Raw genomic sequence first — 24,210 nt, forward strand, 5'->3', positions numbered from 1 at the left:
CTTCTTTGAGCAGCATGCAAGCAGCCTACCCAGGTGCAGACTGACAGTTACTATGAGGAACTGAGATATTAGTCAAGGGTAGACACTTCATCCAGATGTAGGAGCTTATTTCAGCCAAAAGGTTATTTTTATGTTGACAGTTACAACTTTACTTACACATCAGCTTGCTTTTTCTTTGTTTTGTTCTGTTTTGTTTACATTGTGTTACAGTGCAGATGAAAGATTTGATGCAACATTTCACACGAATGTGCTAGTGAACTACTCTGGATCCTGCCAATATATTCCTCCAGGTAGGGCACAGGGAGTATTTGTTTGCTTTTAATAAAATAATTTCAAGCAGGTTTCCTTCATGAATGAAAGCAAAGTGTTTAAAAGTCATCTATGGAAATTTTGCAACCTGTCTAATAATGGGACAGACCCACTAAGAAAAATTAAGTACATTATCAATGGTATTTACACTTTATGAATCAGTAAAATGTTCTCCTGAGCCATTTGCTCAGAACATCCAGAGGCCCAATTAAGGTGTCATCCAAAGTAAGGTGGTGTGCATCATGTCATCATGTTTCATGTGCAGTCCTGCTAGGTCTCTGTTTTGTGGAGAGGAGACCCTGAGACCACCACTCACTCCACATTGAAGCCCTTCCTGCCAGGTTGAGGGTAAAAATCCAGGCAAAAAGACAAATGAACTGGTCTCAGCCAGTTGGGCCCAAGTCTCAGTCTCTTTTCACCTGTTTTGGTGATTCCTTGCCTGCAGCCAGGACTCACCAGCTAACACACAGGCTATCCCACAGTTGCTCACTGTCGTGGACAAAAAATTCCTAAACTTTGTTTCATAGCATAGCATTGTCCTCAGGCAGGTCCACAGGGCCCATTGGGGATTAGCAGTGACTTCCCTGATGGCTGCTCCACTGCTGTTCCCTACCCATTAGACCCTTTAAAGCATCCCAGAACATGAACTAGACACATCCAGAGTTAAAATCAAGAGTCAGTTACCTCACAGATGATAAAGACCAGAACTGGGCACGGTTTAGCACAACAATGTATTTTCAAAGGACTGTGGGTCTGACCAGGAACTCCTTTCAAAGAGCTGGTCACAGTACAGTGAGTCCCTGGGGTGTACATTTTGCTTGTCAGACCAAGCAACTGCCTATAATCCGCTAGGGCCAGCTGGCACTGGGAGACAGCCTGGGCTGCTCCTCGGTGGCCACAGTGTCCCAGGCAACCTACCTCAAGGATGAAGTGAGAAAGATCTTCACTGGTGGAGAAGGGGAGGTTATTCCACTCATGGGAGCATCTTCCACCCACAGTACTTGCTTGGTTACGCCATGATTGTATCACACAGAATTTTTGAAGAGAAAACTTGCTCACAGCCAGAGACAGATAAGGGTAAGATGAAATGCACCCTGCACATGCTTGATCATGACTGATTTCTATCTACAGGCATTTTGAAGAGCACATGTTACATTGATGTCCGCTGGTTCCCCTTTGATGTGCAGAAGTGTGATTTGAAGTTTGGCTCCTGGACTCACAGTGGCTGGTTGATTGACCTGCAGATGCTCGAGGCTGATATTTCCAACTACATCTCAAATGGAGAATGGGATTTAGTGGGTAAATTGGCTAACGTACAAATTTTCAATAGTCTTAATTTTCAAATGCAAACCTTAAATATATAAAAACAATCAATCAATTGAACATGGAATACAGATACTAAAAATACAGATCCTAGAAGAAGCAAAAAAAGAGGAAAGAAGTCACATATCAGCAACATTCATTGAACTTTGTCTGAAAACACTGTGTTCTGAAGCAATTGCCTGCCACTGAGTACATAAATGAAAGCTACTAGTTCTGACACATCTAAGCAGTTTGTCAGTACTAAACTTGGATGTGTCTCGTGTAGGTGCATGGAACACTACTGTCACTTTTGCTCTAATACATCAGCAAAATCAGTTGGTGTAAAAAGTATTTCACCAAAACTTTTATATAAATGGCTCTTTCTCACCCAGAAAAGCATCAAAATGTCTACCAGTTCATGAACCCCACAGATAAGTACATCTCTCTTCTATGCTTTGGAAGATATCTGAATTTTCAAAAGAACTTACGCCCAGAACTAGTTATTCAGAGTGAGCTTCTAGGGAGTTATTTTGAACTCATTTATGTAGCTGTAAGTCACAAGCAATGTTACAGAAATTAATGCAACTTAGACAACTGCAAGGAGAGGCTATAAAAAAGACATTTTATTTTCCAGTCTGGATGTACAGATGTGGAAATAAATGCCCCAACCAACTGCATGCAGTATTTTTACCATTCAGGGCATCTCAGAAATTATATTCAGTTTTATGAGAAGCCAGGAGACTCCACAGTGGAGTCATCCTAAAGTCCAGCTATTTCAGAGCAATCCTCCCTGTCCCGTGCTCCTTTATGGTGGTTACTTTTGTCCAATAACTTTGCATATCTGATTAAAGGTTTGTGATTTATCTGCCTTCAACCCTGACCAGGGGAGAGCAAAACAGGGACTTACTTAGGTCATACAGCAAAAGCATTAAGTATTGCTTCAGGCAAGCTGTTGCTGTATACTTTGAGAAAACTTTGCTAAGCCTCCGCCAAAATGCACACATTGTCACATTATCTGTCATGCCCACCAAAACAATAGAGCAGTGAGCAATTTTGGCATGAAATATACAAGGTGCTGAGGTCTTCCATCTCTCCTGATATCTGAGTGCTCTTGCAGTCCCCATCATGCAGCACGCCAGGCAATCTGCTGCAGCAGGTTCACCATCAGCAACACTGCAATACATCCGTATTGGACATCTATGTCTCTGAACCTTCAGATATAGCAGGCTGAGTTTAACTTGACTTCCTTTTTGGAAAGTAAGCCATACCCTGTCTGTTTCTCCTGACAAAAAAACTAGCAAATATGTATAGAGGATCACAGAACAGTAAGAAGCAGTAGCACTTGTCACACAGAAAATCTGCTGCATGTGCTAGTAAATATCAATAGTACATTAACAGTATGTTACCATTCACAGAATGTAAGAAGGCAGAATGCACATTTTTCTTGTTGTGGTTGTGATGCCCAGGACTGTTTTGTTCTGCCCAAATGAGCTTTATTAGCCGATCTAGGTTCAAGCGACTCATAAGGCATGAAAGTAAACCCTAGAAATCACAGAAGGTGGACTAAGAACAGCAGAGGTGACACACATTGGGTCATAAACCATCACTTCTTGGTCCAGTCCAGGGAGGTATCAGGAGTCCTGCACCTCTCCCTACTGCTCTGATCACCCTCTTTGTAGGTGTCCCAGGGAAAAGAAATGAGATGTACTATGAATGCTGCAAAGAACCATACCCAGATGTGACGTATACCATCACCATGCGTCGACGCACCCTCTACTATGGCTTGAACTTACTCATTCCCTGTGTTCTCATATCTGGCTTAGCACTGCTTGTATTCCTTCTGCCAGCTGATTCAGGGGAGAAGATTTCTTTAGGTAAGTGCTAAATATTAATTTGTTTCATAAGCATCCTATAAAATAAATACCTCATGCTCCCATGGTGCTCAATGAATAAAGATTTCACTAGAAGAGCGATAGAAGTACTTTTTTGGTTGCAGGAACAAGGATAACAGCTTTCTCTATGGCATTCATGCATCCTGTCTGTGCATATAAAATCTTTTGGACTGGGAGGAAGCTGAACTTGCTGCTGGCACAGGTGGCAGTGATAGTATTCTGTCATGCCTGTTATGTTTTTTAGTACATATCAATGCATTTCACAGCTCATTGGCTCTCTTTTTCGGATAGAACATATTAGAAAGCAAAGAGTAAAGGACTGTGAACAGCAGCAGCTGGGCACCAGATTTTCACCTTCAAAATTCATCTCTCAAATACCTAGCCATGAGTCCCCTATGAACAGAGCCATGAAAGAGCTAAAATAGATTTTCTGTTGTGTATGTTGATAAAAATGGGAGGGTTCTTCCAAGAGAAGATAGAGGAGAGCTGTACATACACCAGACTAGCCTGGATGATATCTTAACAGTTAATTGTGCATGATTCTGTGTCAGGACAGAGATTTCTGGATTGTATGAAGTGTCCTCAGTGGGGTTTGTTTTTGTTAAAAGGCATCTGAGCAGTCTGCCTTGCAAGAAGTCAAACACAGGCTGTCAAGGGTACAATAGCGGTCTATGAAATGTAGATACGGAAAAGGAAAAAAGTTATTTGAGGTGTAGTACAATGTTTACACAAAAATGGGAGTTAATGTTCATGTATTGACCTCTTGATTTCTCACTATCAGGATAGTTAGGTTTAGCAACAGTCTTTCCAGATAGCACAGAGAGCTTCTTTTAAAACAGACTGCATGTCTTTGAGGTATGTTATATAATATGCAATAGCAAAACCTAGGCTGCTGTCTGCACAAGTCTCTCCTTATCCTTAACAACCATTTGGTCTTTGTGCTATGTTTTGGAAAAGCATTGTAGTTCACCAGTTTTGCAAGCTTCATTTCACTCAGCAAAAAAAGATTTCTCCATTACTTTGAGAGAAGCAAGGGTTTGTGTGTATTAGAGAAAAGTGAGAAGAGAGCAGATAGAATTGGCGCTAAAAACATTTGCACTTTGTAGAAGTTCTAATCTTCATTGACAGACATGAAATCATGGGTTTGGCTTAGCTTTATATCAGGACAAAGCTATATTTAACAGCAAAGACATCAAAGGAGCAGCTGCAGAGTTCATTTTTCTCATTCTTCCCAAATATGTTCACTCCCTCCAGGTATCACTGTCCTTCTTTCCCTGACTGTATTCATGCTGCTTGTGGCTGAGATCATGCCTGCAACTTCTGACTCCGTCCCACTAATAGGTAAGTCAATTTTCACTGCTTTGTGCACCATGGGTGATGCCTCTCAGAAGCTGTTCAAAGCCAATTTGAGGACTGACTCCTTCTGTTACTCTAGTTTTGTAATCAGCAATGTCAGGAATGTCATATATGCACATATATGAAAAGGACCTACATAAGGTTACAGATAGGCACTGGAAATACTAGATAAGCTGGTAGCTGCAAGGATTGAGAGGACACAGAATCAACACTGAAGAAAACTAATCTTTCTTCTTTTGCATCACCCCACCTCCCTGTTATTACAAAAATCCTTCCTATCTTCCGTCTTTCCTCTATCTTAAGAGTAATTCAAGATACAACAGTCAAAATTCAGGTGTATCATGGAGCATTTTTAATATGTACTGAAAACTATGGGACAGATCATCATCTTGGGATTGTGAGCCAGACAGACATCATTACAACCTCTGTTTTTATAGGACCACCCCTTTACCTTGGTCTCATGGGGCCTTATTGGAGGTTGGAGGAAACAATCATCACAAAAATAAAGTAAAAGAGAATGAACACTACCTGAAAGACCCGTGAATACAAATCATGCCTAAAGTTCACATTCTAGAAGATAGAAATGAACAAAATAGTCGACAATATATCTAGGTGTTGATGGAGGACGCACCTCACAATTGTATAATGGAAGCCTCAAAAAAGTTATATAATGACTAGGACAAAAAATGCATTCACTCAGACAGCTTCATTATCTCTCTTTAAGGCTTTAAAACTAGGGAAGGAGGATGAGCATGCAACCATAAGGACAATGGCACCCATAGGCAAGACTTTCTGAAAGCCTCCAAAAATCTTATATATCTTAGTGAAAGCCAGCAGGACTATTGGCTTTCAGTCATACAGAAGCTTCCAAACAACTAATAAAAAATCTTTCTGGGACACAATGGAGACAGAACAATTCTAGAAGAACCTTGTGTGTAGGGAGGAGACAAAAGCTATCATGAACCATTGTTGACATAACTTTGCTGCATATAATACATAACAAATCCCATTAAGAATTTGTAAAGTGGTCCACTTACCTATGGCCAGTCCACTAGCTTTAACCTGAACAGTCTCTACTAATGCAGTCTTCTATCATAGAAGGTAGGATTTGTACCAAGAGCAGCTATAATAATTATGTACTTTTATGGACTTTGATGCTGCAATAACAGACAATTTCTGCTTATCAGAGAATTACTAAAATTACTGTAAATTATATCCACTACTCTCTCATTCTCTGCAAATATTTTAATTTGTTATTGTAGACAATCTTGTTGGTCCGACATGATTTATTCTTTTTAAATGTTGAATGGCTGTTCCCAGTCCCCACACTCTTCCTCAACTGTTCAGAAATGTTCCCTGAGGGCTTGCTGCTTTATTTCCCCAGAGGCAGAGTCAGAATGACAAAGCTGTTGTTCTCTGGATTGTCCTTTTGAGCTTTTTAAAGGTGGATGCAACATCTGTCTTTCTCCATCTCCTTGGACTTGCAATGATCCCTTTAGGATTCTTGATGATTCCATGGATTTGGGCAGGTTCAGATCTCACCATCAATCTCTGAGTCCTTCCTTACCTATTGCTGGTCATGTTCCTCATCCTTGAACCATCTCTAAATATAGAAATGTCAGAGAACTTGCTGGTGCAAACTGAAGCAAAGTACACATTGCCTTGACCTTATCACTGTTCACTGTCACTAAATCATCCCCTCCTTTCAGCAGCAAGTCCATGTTTGCCTTGTTCAGCTGTTTGTGTGTTTGTGTAGTGATAGAAACTCTTCCCGTTGCCCTTGATTCCCTCGCCAGTATCAATTAATGGGTTTTAACATTTCTCACACCAATCATAATGACAAGACAATGCATCCAAATTTTCATTTTGTAGCCTGTCTCTGTTTCCCACAACCCCTTCTCTTCTGCACTGAAGCCCTACCATAAGCTCACAGTTTAGCCATACTCATCTACTGGTGTGCTTGTTCTTGCATTTGGAGGCACTGTACTTAAAGCCCTTTCAGTTTTCCTGTCCTGCTTTATCCTTTAAAGCATTCCCTGGTGGGTATAGCAGTTCGCCCCAAAAATGACAAGTCTGTTCACCTGAAGTCGAAAATCTATGCTCTGCTGTCCTCACTCAATTCATTGAGTCCTCACTCAATTCATGGTCCTGAGCTTCACTATTTCACAAAACCTCCAGCCTATGTGGCCACTGATTGTAATGTTCCCAAATATTTCTTCATTGTGCACCAGGCCCTAGTTATACATTATATATGTGCTGCCTTTTTAGCAGTCATCAGGGTAGATAAAGCCTCTGGTGGCAATGAGAGTTTGTAATACAGAGGTTTTCCTGAGTTGTTTTAAGAAGCCCCCATATCCACTGTCTTGGGATAATCTATTATGCACTCCCACCACAGAACCACTCCTGTTGGCCTCTTCACTGAAGCTGATCTACAAACTCTCCAGCAGCTCTTGCCCATCCTGACAGAAGGCCCCTCTCCCCCATCCAAGTGCCTCCTTCACGTAACTTGTTCTCCTGAAGAACTTCAACATCTCAGTTTTCCAGCAACATTATTTTTACATTACTATCTGTAGAGTTTCAGTTGGTCCTGCATATTCCCCAGACAATGCATTGCTCATTCTGGAGGTAAACTCCTCCACCCTTGTTTCACGTCTTTCTTACTCTGAGCACGCAATAACATTTTTTCCACCCTTGTCTGATACTTCTACATTTACATTTGGGTTGTTATCTCCCTTCCACAATATTTCTAGTTTAAAACCCTGCCCCCAGCTCCTTGCCCTACTCTAGATTTGCAGGGAGACTGCTTTTCCATTTGTTTCCTGCACTCAAAAAGCCCTTTTTCAGCAAGTGCTCAGAGCTGGGCTGAGCACTTTTACATGATCTCGAGTTCTGTAAACCTTATCCTTCCTCTAACAAAGTAACATAGCATCTTTTCCTCACAGTGGTCTTACACGTGATCCCAAATGGGATATTCTAGCTGCTGAACTGAAAATGCCAGGTCATGATCACAATTTTTCAGTGTGATCTCTGGTTTAGTTAAAATCCTGAGAATTAATATGAGGAAAAGGAGTACATTTGGAAAGCTCATTCAAGTTTTGAAGAGCATTATTAGAAGCAAGTTGCTGGAGTAAACAAATTTTCTAAAGCATGTGGTTTGTGAAGGATGCAGATAATTTGATCTTGAAGTAGAAAGGTCCCTTGATGATCTGCTGAAGAGTCACTGTCACTGGTCTTCATACATGTGGATGCAGAGATACTTTGAAAATGTGACTCCCATGCTTTAAAAATCTGCATTGTATTCTCAGGGCCTATGTTTTTTTAAAAGAACACATGCATTCACAACTCTGAATCTGCACTCTCACAGCCTTTGCTATTTCAAATCCACTAATGCTTAATATGCTGTACTTTCCTTCTGACCTCAGCTTTAACTTCTAAACTCTAATAATATGGGAAAATATTCACAGCTGCTGTTGGAGTGTCTTTCTTGAGGTAGCAAAGGAGAGCTGGTGTAATACGACACCAAGAAAAGTACTAGCTTTTGCAAACCAGAGCACATTAACAGAATAATGTGAAAATCATACCTTAGTTCATCTTAGTTGTAAGGGGAGCCTCAAATTATATTAACTACGAACAAAGCACCCCTCACATTAAATAATCAGAACAGTGCAGGTGGGACAAGACAGTTGCTCTTTTGTACCTTTTCAAAGTGGGTCACCCCTTCCTTGGTACGTTCTCTGCATTTTCTGTCTGTTTACAAAGCTGCTCAAAGCAGAGACTCTTACTCCACACATCCAGTTTTCCCAGATGAGAGATTCCCATTGCTCAGTAGCCTACCAACTATCATGTTAATATATGTTAAAAACAGGTCAACTTCTTTAATCTGTAAAGAGCAAGTGACAAGACTTGGCCTAGGAATCAGTACGTTTGAGCACCAGGACCCTGCTGCTCCTGCTACAGGGTTATGGTTGGAGATTTCCTTTATGCAGTGAGCAATCCACTTCCTGTGCCAAGAAATGTTCCAGTTGGACAGGCTGTCCTCCTGCTCTCACTTCAGTTTTCTTGGGGTTTGCATTCACATCAGTACCTAGCTGCTCCTTGCCCAGCAGCACATTGGCTCCCATCCTCCTCTAGCATACCCTCCCTTTTGAGGAAAATATTTATTTTCGAAACCTAGTTTTCAACAGCACACAGCTATGCAAGTAAAGACACCACAACATTTCAAAGATTGAATCCTGTTCTTCCACAGAGATGCCAATGAAAGGAAAAGGCTGAACCAGGGAACGATACCTCTTTTTCTGTTTAAAACATTAATCACCCATAGCAGAGCAATAAGCTCAACCATTTAAATCAAAAGAGTTGAAGTCCCATGACATCTACGAACACAACAGTTTGGCTAGACTCCAGCACAAGTCAACTTTATGAACAAAGATTCTTTCTCTGAAGGGTACTGGAAGTCCCTCCTGGCACTTAAAACCTCTAGAGTGTGGCTCCTAAAAGACTTTCAGACTACGGCTATATAGCAGCAACTGTGTCCTAAACTTACCCTCCCTACTGTAGTTAATCATGCCTTGCGGAAAATGTGTCTTGCTGCAGTCGTGATTTTACTTACTTTTAATTTTTCTCTTTAAAGTTACTTTTACCAAGAGTCCATGTAAGTAGGAAACCGGAGTTCATTACTTGAGGAAAGTAAGTACAGAAGTGCAGAGAATCCAGATGTGCTACACAACTAAATTACTGATCTGACTGCACTAATCACTGGGTAAAATCATAAAGCCTGTGTGATACAGCTCAGGTATAAGACAATTATTTCTTTTTGTCTTTCTAAAAACCTATGTAATTATGCAGATTTGTTTTTCACTATAAATGCCAGAAGTTTCATGTGCATTTCATGCACCTTCCACTCCCTATTATTGTACTCATCCAGCGCATTACATAAGATGTAACCATGTCCCACTGTGTTGATTTCCTGGTTCAGCAACTAAATCAAAATTAAACAAATAATTTTACTAACAAGTACTATTATTTTAATCAGAGCCTTTGTACCAGATGAGGCTCCGTCTTTTGAAATTAAGGGACTAGGTAATTAATTTGAGGTATTTAGCTCTGCATTGTAAGGATTTTTTTTTAAGATATTGTGATCCATGTTAGGTGAATGGTTGAACTCAATTATATAAAAGGTATTTTCAAACCTAGATGTTTCTATTATTCTAAATAGTAGTTGACAAGGATCTAGTTTTGGTAATGGTTATATGGCCATTTCTCAGGAAGGGATGAGTTCCTTCCTTAGGCAATAGACATACGCCTGAATGCCTTTAAAGTCTTCATATCTCTGATCTCTTTCATTAAATTGTATTTTCTATCCAAAAGCAACCTTATAATTAAGACTAGGAAATCATGCATTAAGAAATAACTAAGGAACAAATTCTTCAAAGTCAATACAGATTCCTAACTACCACTCTTACCTTTCATTACTATCCTTTGGCAGGAGCCTCCTGAAGATTACACACTTGGTGGTCATGTGGTCTCACATCCAGTGGTACCAAATAAAACAGTGATCAGAATCAAATTTATCATGCACTTCTGCAGAAAAGTCTTCAATAATGCCTCAGGATAAGTTGCTAGTTTGGACTCATAGACTTAAAAAAAATTCCTCTCCTAATGTAATATTTAGTTCCTACCAAAATCAGCCATTTTTTCAGAAAGATGGATCAATCCATAGCCCATGTTAAGTCAGACATGGCCAAAAGCCATTGCTCTGAAAAACTTAGGCCAAGCCAGTGAGGAGCCTAACCAGCACATCTTCCTGACTATTCTTTTACCCTGCCTGCAATATCACCTCCAGAGGGGCAAAATTTTGGGGCCACATGGCACTGTCAGCACTTCCCCTCTCCTGCTGATTGTTTAATAATTTCTGATAATTTTCCATCCCAAAATAATTCCAAAGTGCTGCAAAACCTTATTTTCCACCAGCTCTCTCCAAAATAACACCACTGATTTTGGATCAAGACTTGTATTTTGCTCTAAATGGAGTTTATACCAGAAAGCGGGGAACATCAGGAAGCTGGTATGTATGCAGTGTTTGAAAGGGGAACATGAAGTTCATAAATATGAGGAACTGGCACTTCCTAGGATTAACATCCATGTGAAGCTTGACATTTTGACTGGATGTATCAAATAAAACACAATAAAAATAAAGTTATCTCCATCTCCAGTTAGCGAAACTGCATTCCTCTGTCTTATTTTGCTGAGTTCCTCTGCTTTTTTAACTATCATAACTTACTTGCTGCTTGGGGCTCCATTATGATGATATTTTCCAACTGTGTCCCCTCCTTGCTGTTCCCTACCATGCCTGAACATTTTGTACTGTAGTTAAGTACTTCTGCAGCAGATGCTTGAGGTGAATTCTTGCATTTAGTCATACAACAAACAAGATTGGAAATTACTAGGACAGAGAAGCAATGTGGTGTTTTGTCACCTTCAGGAGTTACAGATTGTTTCAAGTTACGAACATAAGACATTAGTTGTTTTGACTAGAGAGAAAATTTGATTAATCCCTATTACATTTTTTATCATCTTCCAGTATGTTTTCAGCTGATGCCATCTCAGTTTACATTTTGAGTTTTCAGAGTGCTTTTTTCCCCTGTCCTTTCATGGTCCTACCTGGTACCTTGTCAGAAGCAAGACCCTGCTCAATCTCTCTCATGAAACAGAAATTCTCATTCAAGGCAGCTCTTACAGTTTCATTCCCCATGATCCGTGATGCTTTTTCCAAAGCTAAGAGTATGGGATGCTTTTTCTTTACAGAATAATACAATCAAACAGAATAAGAGAACAGTCTTACTTTTCAAACTCCCACTTCTATTCTTCAAAAGCAGGAATAGAAGTAAGAAAAGTTTCAAAACACAAGTACCATAATCATATGTCTTCTTCTGTATTTCTTTGCTGTCTGTGTACAACAGTAAGTCATAAAGAGACTTTCTCCTCTATCTTTTTGATTTTCTTGGTCTCTGAGTAACTCTGCCATTGCCCTTTGTAGACTGTCACAGCATCTGCCCAGCACCAGGCCTGGTCCCTACCACAGGTGAAAAGCAGGGTGCTTAGAAGCCCCTCTGCCAGTATCTGAGGTTTTCATCAACCTCCACAGGCTTTAGTTCTTTCTCCTGGACCATTTCCAGAAGGAGAAGCAGTGAATATCTCATTCTGAGCTCACAAGAAGCACAAAGCATTCAGCCCTGAATGGCTGAAATTACCAGACTTAGAATGGCTCAGTTATTCATTTCACATGCAAAACCTGATGTTTTCTGAAAAGATAGGATAGAAACAGGAACACCAGTAGGAGGCATCCAACATCCAACTTGATAAATGTGAATACCTGAGCACAACACTTTCTTCATTCTCCTGGTATTTCATGGGAATCACAAGACTGTAACAGTGCTGATGCTCTCTCTTTCTTGTTAACAAATCTGGGTCTGTTAACAATCTGAATAACTGCTGGCATGACAGGATATGATTGATATGATATGAGATATGATATGATATGATATGATATGATATGATATGATATGATATGATATGATATGATTGATATATGTGGTATCACTGTTCGGTGACAAAATCAAGGCAACATATTCATCTTAGGGATTCTGTTCCATTTACCTTGCCTCTAATCAGTCCTTAAAGTTAATCCAGTTCCACTTCAGCAAAATGTCTTCCAAAACATCTCTAAAATAATCCTAAGATGCTTCTCTAACATCAGATAATGACAAAAAACACCCAAAAATTAATTGAATGCTCTTCAAATTATGAATTGCAAATAGTTGCTATCCTTTTAATACAGATGACATCAGAATATGCCTGCAAAGAACGAGTAACTGTTCTCACTGACTTTTTAGAAGACGTTCTGACTATCTCTAGTTGTATTAGGTCTGTATTTGTTATGACAACAGCACTTGCTCATCTTTTGATTGTCCTGGGACAGATGACAACTATACCTAGATGCTAAAACTGCTGTCCAGATAGTATCTTACATAATGCCTCTGGCAAAGAAAAGGAATAAAATTAATTGTGCAAGAGCAAATAATTCATACTTCTTGAAGATCAATTCAACATCCAAACCAGCTGTTTTATTCACTGACCTCTGCTGAGGAGAGCAACATACAGGTTTTAAAACATATGAAGAGCATTTAGAAGAGACCAATACAGTATCCTCGGTATTCCTGAGGAATATTGCTGTGTAAGTTAGGGATATTGAGGGGCTCTGGACACATGTCTTCTAGTGCATTTTTCTGGCCTGTAGTAGGCACCCAGGGCAGAGTGCAAATGAGCTACTTCCTCTCCAGAATGTGTCAGTCACTTCTGAGCTTTGCCTCAGAGCAGGTGAATTGCCAGCCACCAGATCCCTGGTCTTTCACATGCACCCCGATCTGGGATTGCTGTTCCTAAAACTTCCCACAGTGAGTTGTTAAAGACTGTAAACTGATCTAGTAACTAGGAATTACAAGTAGGAGACAGAGGGATGTTTAGTGGGAATTGTTAAGCATCTTCCTCCTGCAGTTTAAGTAAAAGGGGCTGAGCTTCTTTGTAAAATCAGATTTTCCTTTACCTCTGCCAACAGACACAGAGCTGTAAAACTTTGTGGGAGCAACAGCTTCAAGGCACTAAAGGAATAAATAGGAATCAGGATGGTTCCTAAAATAGTGCCAGAAAAGGTCTGGTGGCTAGGGTAAGGCTGCTACTTGAGAGACCAAAGCTCATTACTTGTCTCCCCCATGCCCCACCTCACAGGAGAGAATCCAATTTCTGTGCTCAGCAACATCAGTGGAGACGCAGAAATAGAGTTTGCTAGTTCAGGGCAGTTGGGGCTAGGGTAGAATGAGTGAAGATTGAAGTCCTGTGGTTCCAAGGGATGTATTATCAATGAGCATTGTAGCTTGATTCTTTCTGCAGCAAGGCTTCTCTGCTCACAGGGTTACTGGAGAAGGTCGAGTCATAGTCATAATCAGAGAGGAGGCTAGAGGTGGTGTCACATTCCACTGTGGGGAACTGCAAGGAGTTCTTTCAATAGTGGGTGGTCACGAGAGAAATTTAGCCAAACAAGGCAAACATTGTATCCAAAACTGTTTATTGGTTATGAAAAGACAAAATAAAAAGGATTTATTCTACTAGAGAGGGCTAGAGAAGATAGGGCAAGAGGAAGTAAAATGAGAGGGAGATGGAGAGAGAGGAGACAGAGGGAAAAGAGTGCGTTACCCATGGAGGTTGTAGATGTCCCAAGGCGGAGCTGTGCACCATGCTGCTTGTCAAGGCTCCCGTGGTAATGGGCAGCCGGACATAAGGGGAGAGGGATCAGGCAGGAGAACCAGGAGCCTGGACAGGATCACGACAAGCATCACGGTTGTGGGCTTGTTCAAAGGCGGACAGGGTTGGATGCAGTGGGCTTGGGCAGGGATACTGGTCAGGGACACAGAGAGGCAGGGCAGACGAGGGTGAGCAAGAGCCAGCAAGGGCAGGAGAGTCAGAAGGTCAGCTGGAGCCAGAGCAAAAGCGTAAGACTCGAGAAGCCCGCAGACAGACAAAAGGCAAAGAACAGAACAGCCCCCAAAGAGCCCCCATGGCTTATGATGCAGTTACTTTCTATGCCCTGGCTCCTCCCAAAGTGTGCCTGCTGACAGGAGACCACTGGCCCAGTCCACTGCAGACCAGTGGTAGAGAAGAGACCTTTTGCCGTCTGACAGCAGGATGTCTCTGGGGTACAGTGTCTTTATGCCCCTGCTGACTCCCTGCCCCATGTGAAACATGAACTGGTGGCCAGAAAAAGTGACCCTAGATACAAGGCTTTCCACTTGCTGCTGGCTACATCCTGGACATGTGTCCAGGTTTAGAGGACAGTATTGCCAGAAAAAAAAAGGCAAGAGCTTTTCCCAAAATGGTGAGTGAAAATCCCTTCCCTCCCAGTTTACTATAATTTGGAAATTAAGGGGCTCTCAGGCAAAAGGTGTGGGTTTAGGAATAACAGTTCTTTACTGGTATATCTACAAGAAAAACAAGAACAACATCAGCTATGAAAAATCAGTGACAAAACAGAACGAAATTCAGTCTTTTTTCCAGTCAGACACCCTTCTCCTCTGCACAGTCCTGATGGAGTGGGGCAGGGCAGCGTCCTCTCAGTTGCAGCAGCAGCCGGAGCAGGCAGGCGCCAGTGGCAGGGCTGTCCCAGATGGGAGAAGGGTGAAGGATAAAGCTCCTCTCACCGTTTGCGTCTGCTTCTCAGCTCTGTTCTCAGAAGCAGGAAGCTGTAACAATGTCGGAGTGCAGGGCAGGTCCCACGACAGAGAAAAAGGACGTCTCTCCCCCATGTTCAGGCCTGTGAGAGCAAGTGTCCCCTTGGAAGGACAAAGCAACTCACAGCTATCCATCCCCACCCCTCTCTTTTGTCTTGAGCAATTAGAAGCCAAGGAGTTGCCCAGGCAGGTTTCTTTAACGTGGTAATGGGAAAAATTTCTCCAACAGGAAAGAGTAAAAACTCTCCCAACTCCCAACAACATGGCACATGTGCAACCCTTCCCCCACATGCCTCTGACAACTATTGTTGAGGCATAACAAAGCTGAATTGGCTCCTTGCAGGTGAACAGGGACAGCAGCCTTTGTAGCTGTCACCAAGTGATGGGTTTGACCTTGTTAGTGTGACGGCAAAGGAATTTCAGGAACAGACATGAGCAGACTGGAAGATTAGGTCGTGCTTTTAAGGAGGTCCATAGATGACAGCGCAGGAGTTTTCCTCATGAGTTCTTCTGCTACAGTAAGACTATGTTTTCCTGCTGCCAGGAAGGAGAGGATAGAGGATTAAACCCTGGAAGAAAAGATCAGAGAATGCTGAGTAAGTAAGGATATAATTTCAGACCTATGAAATGTTCTGCCTTGTGCACATACCCACTTGAGTTCTGAGACCTTTCCTTCTCTTACAGTGGAATGGTCACTGAGTCTAAACCCAGGTTCTTAGCCATCCCTTCCTGGTTCTAGACTGTAAGGACATTAAGATTTTCAATCAAGGAGACGCATGGGCTAGCAGTCCCTTTGTGATCAATGGCTATTAGTTCTACCTTCTCCTGTCATACAAAAGGAAGCAGGATAGCCTTCATCCTGTCTCCAGCTGGAGATGTGAAAGACCAGCAGCTATGCCAGTCATTGCTATTTTTTAACTTCACTTTCACTGTTGTCTCTTCAGGACTGGCAAAATGCAGCCTTAGGATAGTCCTGGGCATTTCCAGGGCTTTGCGACTTTCTCTCAGCACCTGCACCTACTTGGTGGGCATTGGTCTACCTGCCAGATTTTAAAGATAACTTGTACATGTTTGACTGCCTCGTACTAACACATAGGGCTCAAGTACCATGCACTATGTCCTCCATCCTTCCAGCTGAAGACTTCAGTGTACCTGGTATAGGAACACCCCACTCCTCCCCTCAAAATGCAGATGACACATCTCCAGCTTCCCTGAAACCTGGTTTGCTCTGCTTCTACCTGCCTGTTGACTCTCCTCTCTATGAATTAGTGCAATAGAGACATTTAAATTCACCTCACCCTTGGGACTGTTGTTCTAATCTAGATAAGTAATTAATTTTGTAATGAAAAACCATGCCTCTTGAAGCAATTGCAGCCTTGTTTTTAGGAAGACCTTAGAACCTCATTATTGTAGACAAGCTTTTTGCTCCTGAAGCAGTGGGATTTGGTATTAAGAAACACAGGCAGAACAAAACTTGCTTTGGAGCTTTGATTTGATTTTTTTCTTTTCCTTTGAGCTGCAGTAGGGAGGGCTGGGGGTTGCAAGAGGCTACAGTCTGGGGCAGTGTGATGTGCTGTTCCACATTGCACCATTATGTCAGCCAACAGTAATGCTCCTTGGTATTTTGCCACTGAAACCTTCAAATGTCATTACCCCTGTGGGTAATTCTGCTTTACACTCCAGCGCATCAGCTTCACTCCTGGCATGAGGAAGCTGTACTGCCACTTAGGAGATATGGCTTCAAGCCTCAGATCTGGCTTTCATGATCTTGGTTTCTTTCCTGCATAGCAGATTTAAATTTAGCAAGGATTCTGTAGAGTACTTTCATAGGAACTAGAACAAATGGTCTTGAGGGCTGAGTAATGAGAAATATGCCTAACCACCTGGGAGCAGTAGTGGGGCAAAGGTGGGGAACTGGTGGCACTTTTTGAAGGGATCCAGAAGGGCACCATGAGGACAGCATCTCCCTCCAGCATGTCTGCTGTACCACAGGAGGCCTAGGACTGGGAATGCTGGTGTTCAGTGGGTGTTGTCAGCTCAACTTCTCACTGTCCTGGCAGCAGACATAAAAGTGTTCTCAATGTGAGGCCCTACACTCTCTTAAGGGACAAAACCCAAACAGTTTTCACCTTTCATGTATTCTAGGCCTTCCGTCACAGGAGAGTAGGGAGCTGGACAGATAAACACCTCAGGTGCTCCAGTGCAGCCGACCAGAGAAGAGGCTTTCAGATGTGATGCAGTGCTTTTCAAATGTAGATCTTGGGGCCAAGGAATGTTGCCTGCTTCTTGTATTTCTCCCCCTTAACCAAGTCCTCGTTTTGCTTGCAGCTCAGTATTTCGCTAGCATCATGGTCATCGTTGGTCTGTCTGTGGTGGTAACAGTGCTGGTTCTGCAGTTTCACCATCATGACCCCCAAGCAGGAAAGATGCCCAAATGGGTAAGCAGTTTTGGTGATAAACATTCAAGAGGTTACTACTAAAAGAAAATAAAATTGTCTAAAAGCTACAGTAAACTTGTGTGAGGCAGAAGTTATTCTCCATTAATCTGAAGAGTCAGTTACAAACAGCATAATTGACCCTTATGTTTGCAATTGAAGGGAAAGAAGAAGAATAATAAATGTTCTTTTCCACTAAAAACACTTCCTCTTATTCTCCATTAAAAATAGTTCCTCCTCTTTGGCCTTTCTTTTCAACCTTATGATGGAGTGATTGAGTCATGACAAAGTTATCTCATTCAGCACCCACTTTGCAGGCAGACACCAGTACTGACAGAATGTGCTAAATAAACACTGGTCTCTACTGGGCATTCTGTCTGCTGCCATCTGATCTATTCCCAGAGCATTAGATGTGGACCCTCTTTTCTCTACAGCAGTAGACTTTGTCAGCCCAGTGAGGTCTGGCACCAATGTCGCCTGGCTTTCAAATGGAGTGTTTCTTCTAGATTTTCAAGTTAAAAGAAAATTACGGTTTTTCCCCCTGTCTTTTTTTCTCATCAATTTTAGAATAGGCAGGGTAAACCTGAGTTTACAGAATGAAAAAGAATAAAAGCAAAACCAGATACAGATAGCCACAGTCAACTATCTACTTCTCTGTTTGTAGAAGTCCAGTTGTACAACATCCTCTGATATCCTGTTCACCATATTTGTCCCGCTATGCAATTATCCTGACATACTAGATAATTGAGTATCACATGGTTACCAATGCCAGCCCAAGTTCAGAACTGCTTTCTAATTCCTCTCTTAAAATAAACTGCTGCTTCAATTCTATTTATTTTTTAAAGTCAAAAAACAATTAAGCTTACTTAAAATTATTTCCCAAAGTCCTGTATGATTTATAAACATCTTAGTTTCAAGGCAGCAGAGAATGTGAATTCTGGATGAACCTGCCTGTAGGCAAAATCTGAGGAGACAAATCTGGGAAACATGCTTCAAATGTTTATATGGACAGAGTCTGTAGAAGAGTAACAGAACCCATTTAATTGCTTTTTGAGGAGCCCAGACACACTGGCTCATGTTAGACCTACTCACAGACCCTGCAAGTCAGCTCTTGCTCTCTACCAGTCTCTTGTTTTCTTGGCTGGAAACACAGTGTGCGGCAATTTTTCATCCAGGAGGAGCCTTGTTCAGTGGCCTGAAATGACATACATTACAAAACATGCCATCAGGAAGCAAAAACTGTGGAAAGCATTACTGAGAAGTGCAGATGATAGACTATAAAAGCTGTAGGTCAGACAAGCTGACAGGGCTGAGGGGTCTTAAGGGGAAAAGAGTGAATGCCAAGTGTGTAGGGAAGAGGCTGACCCCACAAAAGTAGGCACTTTTACTCTGCAAGACATGGCCAAGGCTCAGTTGTTAGAATTAATGTCCTTCTCTATTCTTTTTGTTGTTGTTTTGTTTTCTTCAATTTTGCCTGTCCACATATGCCAGGTGTTTCTTAAAGAGGCACCTTGAATGACTTTGGCTCAATTAAAAGATAAATCTAAAGTGAAGAAGCAGCTTAAGAAAGAATAAATTTTTTTGCACTACATTTTTCTGCATTTCCAGTACTAGCTGTTCCCCTTACCATTTACTTACTTCCCATAACGTCCTCTACCTGTCAGAGCCAGGTATCAGTTTATTGCAAACTCTAACCCTGATTAATTGGATATTATTACAGGATTGTTCTCTCCTCCTGTTTGCATGGATTTCTCTGCTGGAGTCAGTTGCAGGGGGAGGCACTGGAAAATTGGGCATGTGTGGGAACTTCTGCAGACCCAGAAGATTTGAATGGATGCATTTTCTAAAGACATCTGCTTTCTAAACCATTGACAGTTGAGCAGTTTATTTTCTCTGCCCGTCTCTCAAGGAGTCTGTGCTTGCATTTTGCAACAGAAGGAGGAGAGTGCCTGTTAGTGTTTATCCCCTCTGTAGGTGTTCACATCCCATATACCACTGCTTAGAATTGTGCCTTCCTTTCTATTAATCTTTGATGACTTACAAACCAGCCTTTTCCAAGAGACAAATTTAAATCCAAGGTGTTTAGTCAGGGCATTTGTTGGCTACTCAGTTGAGAAATGGGAGCTGCTGGCTGATGGACACTTTTGATAATGTCTGCTGAACTAGCATGGAGAAGAAAGCTAAAGAAGGCCCAGCTAAGGAGCTGTTTGAGCTGGATGACATCAGGTATGGACTACAGCTCAACTGACCTTTCTGTACTGACAGCTAAGATTGTTGCATGGGAAAGAGGTATGGAGGGACCATGAACTGAGGAAAGAAGGGGTTTTGTAGGAAAAGGCAAGAGAACTCTGTCTCTTTGTTGTGCCTGAAGCAGGTTTGTTATGTTTCAGGCTTATCTGTTGATATGCTTCAAACCTGGACATGCACAGTTCTTCTCAGGTGCAGATGTCCCTTTATCAAGAGAGCTTTAATTGGAGATTCTCTGCTTCGGACTAGGCCAGGCAGGTGGCTGTGATGGAAGCCAGTGGTACAACTGCATTACGGCTAGGAGAAGTTCACAGAAGGGTTGTTGACCTCTGAAGATAGCAGTACTTGTGTAGTTCCTTCATAGAAATCCATATATGACAATGCAGGTGAGAGTATAGATTTGTATCATCATACTCAGCCATTTTCCAAAAACCTCTATGCTGTAGCTGTCTCTTGAATTAATTGGCATTACAAGAACAAATTGATGCCTGAGTGTCTGTTTTTTCAAGGAAATAGAACATTTGAAATCCAAGCTAATTAAATGCTGTGTTACTGTCTTCTGGGTATTTATTTTTCTATGGGAAATGGGTTTGACTGTAGTTATAAATGTATTTTCCCTAAGGAATAAAGACTCTGTCTTGAAAGAAAAAGCAGCACTCCTATATAAAAGCGCTTTTTCACCTCACATTTCCTTTCAGTGTTAAGGCAGACAATGTTTTCTAATAAGAAAGTTTGTCTGACTTAGTGTTTTGGAATTTCACAATCCGAAAGAATTAGCTTCTCTCTCTCCTTTGCAACTGACACTGTTGACACATTGCTAGAAATTAAGCCCTTTATTTTGTTTCACGTTGTCCTTTTTATGTCCATGAGCAGTCTGAGCACATTATAATTAAGTTCAATTAAAGGCAGAATCAGAGAATCAATTTTTTAGGCTACAACACTATAGGTTACTAATTTTTTGGTGGTGACTGTGGAGGAAATAATGAAATATTTAAAGCAAAATAATCTGAATAATGGAAAACAGTCTTTCAAGACTGTCATAGTTTAAACCCAGTCATCACCACAAGAGCCATATGCTCACATCCCAGCTCCCTTCCCTCGTGATGATGAGAGTCAGATAAAATACTCCAACATTTTGTGGGTTGAGAGAATAACAGTTTAATAATCAAAACAGAATACAATAAGAAAAATAAGATTAATTATAGTACTGAATAACAATAATAAAAATACTAACAGCAAGAATGAAAGAGAGAGTAATAAAATGCAAGAGAAACAAGTGAGGCATAATATAATTGCTCACCACCTGCTGACTGATGCACAGCCTGTCTTTGAGCAGCAATTGACAGCCTCCAACCAACTCCCCACACTTTATATCCTTTTGGAATTGCCCTTTGGCTAGTTCAGGTCAGCTGTCCTGGCCATGCCTCCTTGTGGCATTGTGTGCACCTGCTCACTGGCAGAGCACAGGAAACTGAAAAGTCCTTGATTCAGGGCAAGCACTACTTTCTTAACAAGTAAAACATCGGTATTTTATCAACATTATTCTCATAGTGAGTATCAAACACCCTGCTGTACCAACTACTAGGAAAAAACTTTATTCTAGCCAAAACCGTGACAGTCATGAAGAACAAAAAATTCACTAGTGAGAGAAAACCAAAATGGCTTGCAGAAGATGGTAGAGGGTTGTGACCTAGAAGAGCTTGCATTGCAGAATTTAAAAATTGTGTAATTGTCTTTCACTAGTGATTGGTTTTGACTATTATTATTATTATTATTATTATTATTACTACTACTCCTATCTGTGGTTATTAATGCTTCCTCCTTTCTGAAATTATGCTTGTCATTACAGCAGAAACTCAAAAGTGCTAGCTGTAATTTCCCCATTTCTCTATCTATAAACACAGGAGTCAACTCTTCCTGCATCTAAAACATCTTTGGAGGCAAAGTGTGGTCCCAAGTCAAACATGACCAAAGTAACAAGAGCAGGATTACACAGGCGCTCTTTGTGAGTCAAGGCTCTAAAGGGAAAACAGAGGCCACATCTGTTCTCTCCTTGATGTCAGATTACATGGCTTGCAGCCAGGATGATAAAGTCATCAAAGAGACATGTCTGCATGGAGGGTCCCCCTCAAACGCATTGTAAATGGCTGTTTTATATGCATAACACCTCGAGGATCTTATAATTACAAGATTTTGCTGATTTAGTATGCTGCTCTATCACACAGGAGGTTACTGCATCCACAGCCTTTTTCCTGCCTTTTGCAGTTAGCAATGTTAGTAGGAATTACAGCAGGCTCAGAATTCAAACCAAACATTTGAAGATCAGTTCACTGGAAAATAATTCTGGATGCATACTTAGTGACCTTGACAAGAAACATATGAGGCACAATCTGCCATGTGCACATTAGAGCATCTTGTGATGCACCAGCATACAGGCAAATGACAGCAGTTAATAGTGGCACTCACATTTTGAACTGTTAAATGTAATTGATTTACTCTTTTGAAAAAAAGCCTGCTGTATTATGTGGTTGAACTCCTCAAAGGAGTATAAAATAGCTTTCAAATAAACCATGAAAACCCAACTAAAGTCTTTTATTTAGATGTAAACAGTAGTAGTGGGGATGGGAAATGTTCTAGAATCTGTGATACAGGGATTTTTTTCAGCAAAATCACATTGACTCCTAAAAGTATTAAACTGTATCTCTGTCCTTACAATCTGAGAAATGTTTGAAAACCATACTGCCAATTCTGTGCTGTCTGCTCAATTGCCGAGATCTGGGAGTATTTAATAAAGATGAGTCTCCAAGGACGATTTTGTAAAGTAAAATTTTTCATCTCGCTTTCTTTATAATCTAAGTGGGCATTGAACACCCCTATATTTAAGGCAGATCCAATAAGTGGCTACCTTTGGTAAAATGCTAGACCCTCAAAGAAACATTTTGAAAGCAGATAGCTGAAGAACACAGGAATCCATCAGTATTTCTAAGAGACTGTGCAGACTAACTATAATAGTCAAAAAAATGTTTCAAAAACTTTTAAAATTCTGAAGAATCTCCTGTATTTCTGCCATGATAACTCTCTTTCAGGTCCGTGTCATCCTGCTGAATTGGTGTGCTTGGTTTTTACGAATGAAAAAACCTGGGGAAAACATAAAGCCCCTCTCTTGCAAATACAGCTATTCCAAGCACCAGCTGAGCGTAAACAGCCTGGAGGTGAACGTCCTTCCTGGGCATCAGTCCAGCAATGGCAACAGCATCTACAGCTACCATGCCATGGAGAGCCCGTGCTGCCCACAGCGGAACGACCTGGACAGCAAGGGCGCAAAGATGACTTACCCCTTAGCAGAAGATATCGAGCTTGTGCAAAAGAAAGCTTTAATGGATACCCTTCCGGTGATTGTGAAGATCCTGGAGGAAGTCCAGTTCATAGCAATGCGGTTCAGGAAACAAGATGAGGGTGAAGACATCTGCAGTGAGTGGAAGTTTGCAGCTGCTGTCATAGACAGATTATGTCTGGTTGCATTTACCCTTTTTGCCATCATTTGCACATTTACAATACTCATGTCTGCTCCAAATTTTATAGAAGCTGTTTCAAAGGATTTTGCATAAGGTTTTCAAAGATGAGCATGATAATCAAAAAGTGAATATTGCCAGTAATTTTACTAGATAATTTAACTCAAATAGAGAAGTGTACTTATATGTGCTAACATACACAGAAGGGGATTAAAATAATTTCAGGACATAATTATTCCTGATGTTAGTGATTGTAGTTACTGAATAGTAAATATATTGAACTCTGTTACTTATTCCATAGACTAGTGCCACGCGTACTTACATCATGATCTGTGATAAGTGATAGACAAGAATTCAGTACATTACAATACTAGAATATATTTATGACAAGTTAACACTAGTATCAACGTCTTACTTTGAATTTGTGAACTTTTGAATATTGTTAATTTAAATTATCATTGAAGACTACAGGTTTTGCATAATTTTGTTGTTTTCAGTATGTCTATGTTTTATAATTACTGTTTGGTGTGGCTGTGACATGCACTTCTCAGATTTGGAAGACGTATCTCCACAGTCTCATGATGCTGTATATTGTATTTGCGTAAATAAACTGTCATCATATTAGCTCAAGCTAGCAGAATGACTGGATTTTTTTCTTGGTAAATTTGTTACAAATGTATATTTCCCAGAAAATCACATTGTTTGTTTTGTTTTGTTTTGTTTTGTTTTTTCTTTTAATTAAGAAATAATATTGGTTGTGACATTGGAAAGAAAATTCTTACTCCTTGATGACAAGCAGATATACATAATTCACAATGCTTGCTTAACTGTTTCTGTCACCTTGAAATTCTACTTAATTTAAAATACCACTGCTCTC

The 24,210-nt window shown here is 40.9% G+C and overlaps 1 protein-coding gene across 4 annotated transcripts in view; it reads left to right on the plus strand.

Annotated features, from left to right (window-relative positions):
• Window positions 1-23,963, plus strand: part of LOC117010494 (neuronal acetylcholine receptor subunit alpha-7-like) — a 62,079-nt gene extending 38,116 nt beyond the window's left edge. For all 4 annotated transcript variants that reach the window (XM_033085002.2, XM_033085001.2, XM_033084999.2 and 1 more), the window contains 6 exons: window positions 211-290; window positions 1,441-1,608; window positions 3,291-3,485; window positions 4,758-4,844; window positions 17,468-17,577; window positions 22,908-23,963. In XM_033085002.2, the coding sequence (XP_032940893.1) occupies window positions 211-290; window positions 1,441-1,608; window positions 3,291-3,485; window positions 4,758-4,844; window positions 17,468-17,577; window positions 22,908-23,429 (1,162 nt within the window). In that variant the 3' untranslated portion in view covers window positions 23,430-23,963. The remainder of the gene's footprint in view (window positions 1-210; window positions 291-1,440; window positions 1,609-3,290; window positions 3,486-4,757; window positions 4,845-17,467; window positions 17,578-22,907) is intronic.
• Window positions 23,964-24,210: the final 247 nt, after the last annotated feature.

The sequence above is a fragment of the Catharus ustulatus genome, chromosome Z (assembly GCF_009819885.2).
Source record: "Catharus ustulatus isolate bCatUst1 chromosome Z, bCatUst1.pri.v2, whole genome shotgun sequence".
In the NCBI taxonomy this organism is placed as follows: Eukaryota; Metazoa; Chordata; class Aves; order Passeriformes; family Turdidae; genus Catharus; species Catharus ustulatus.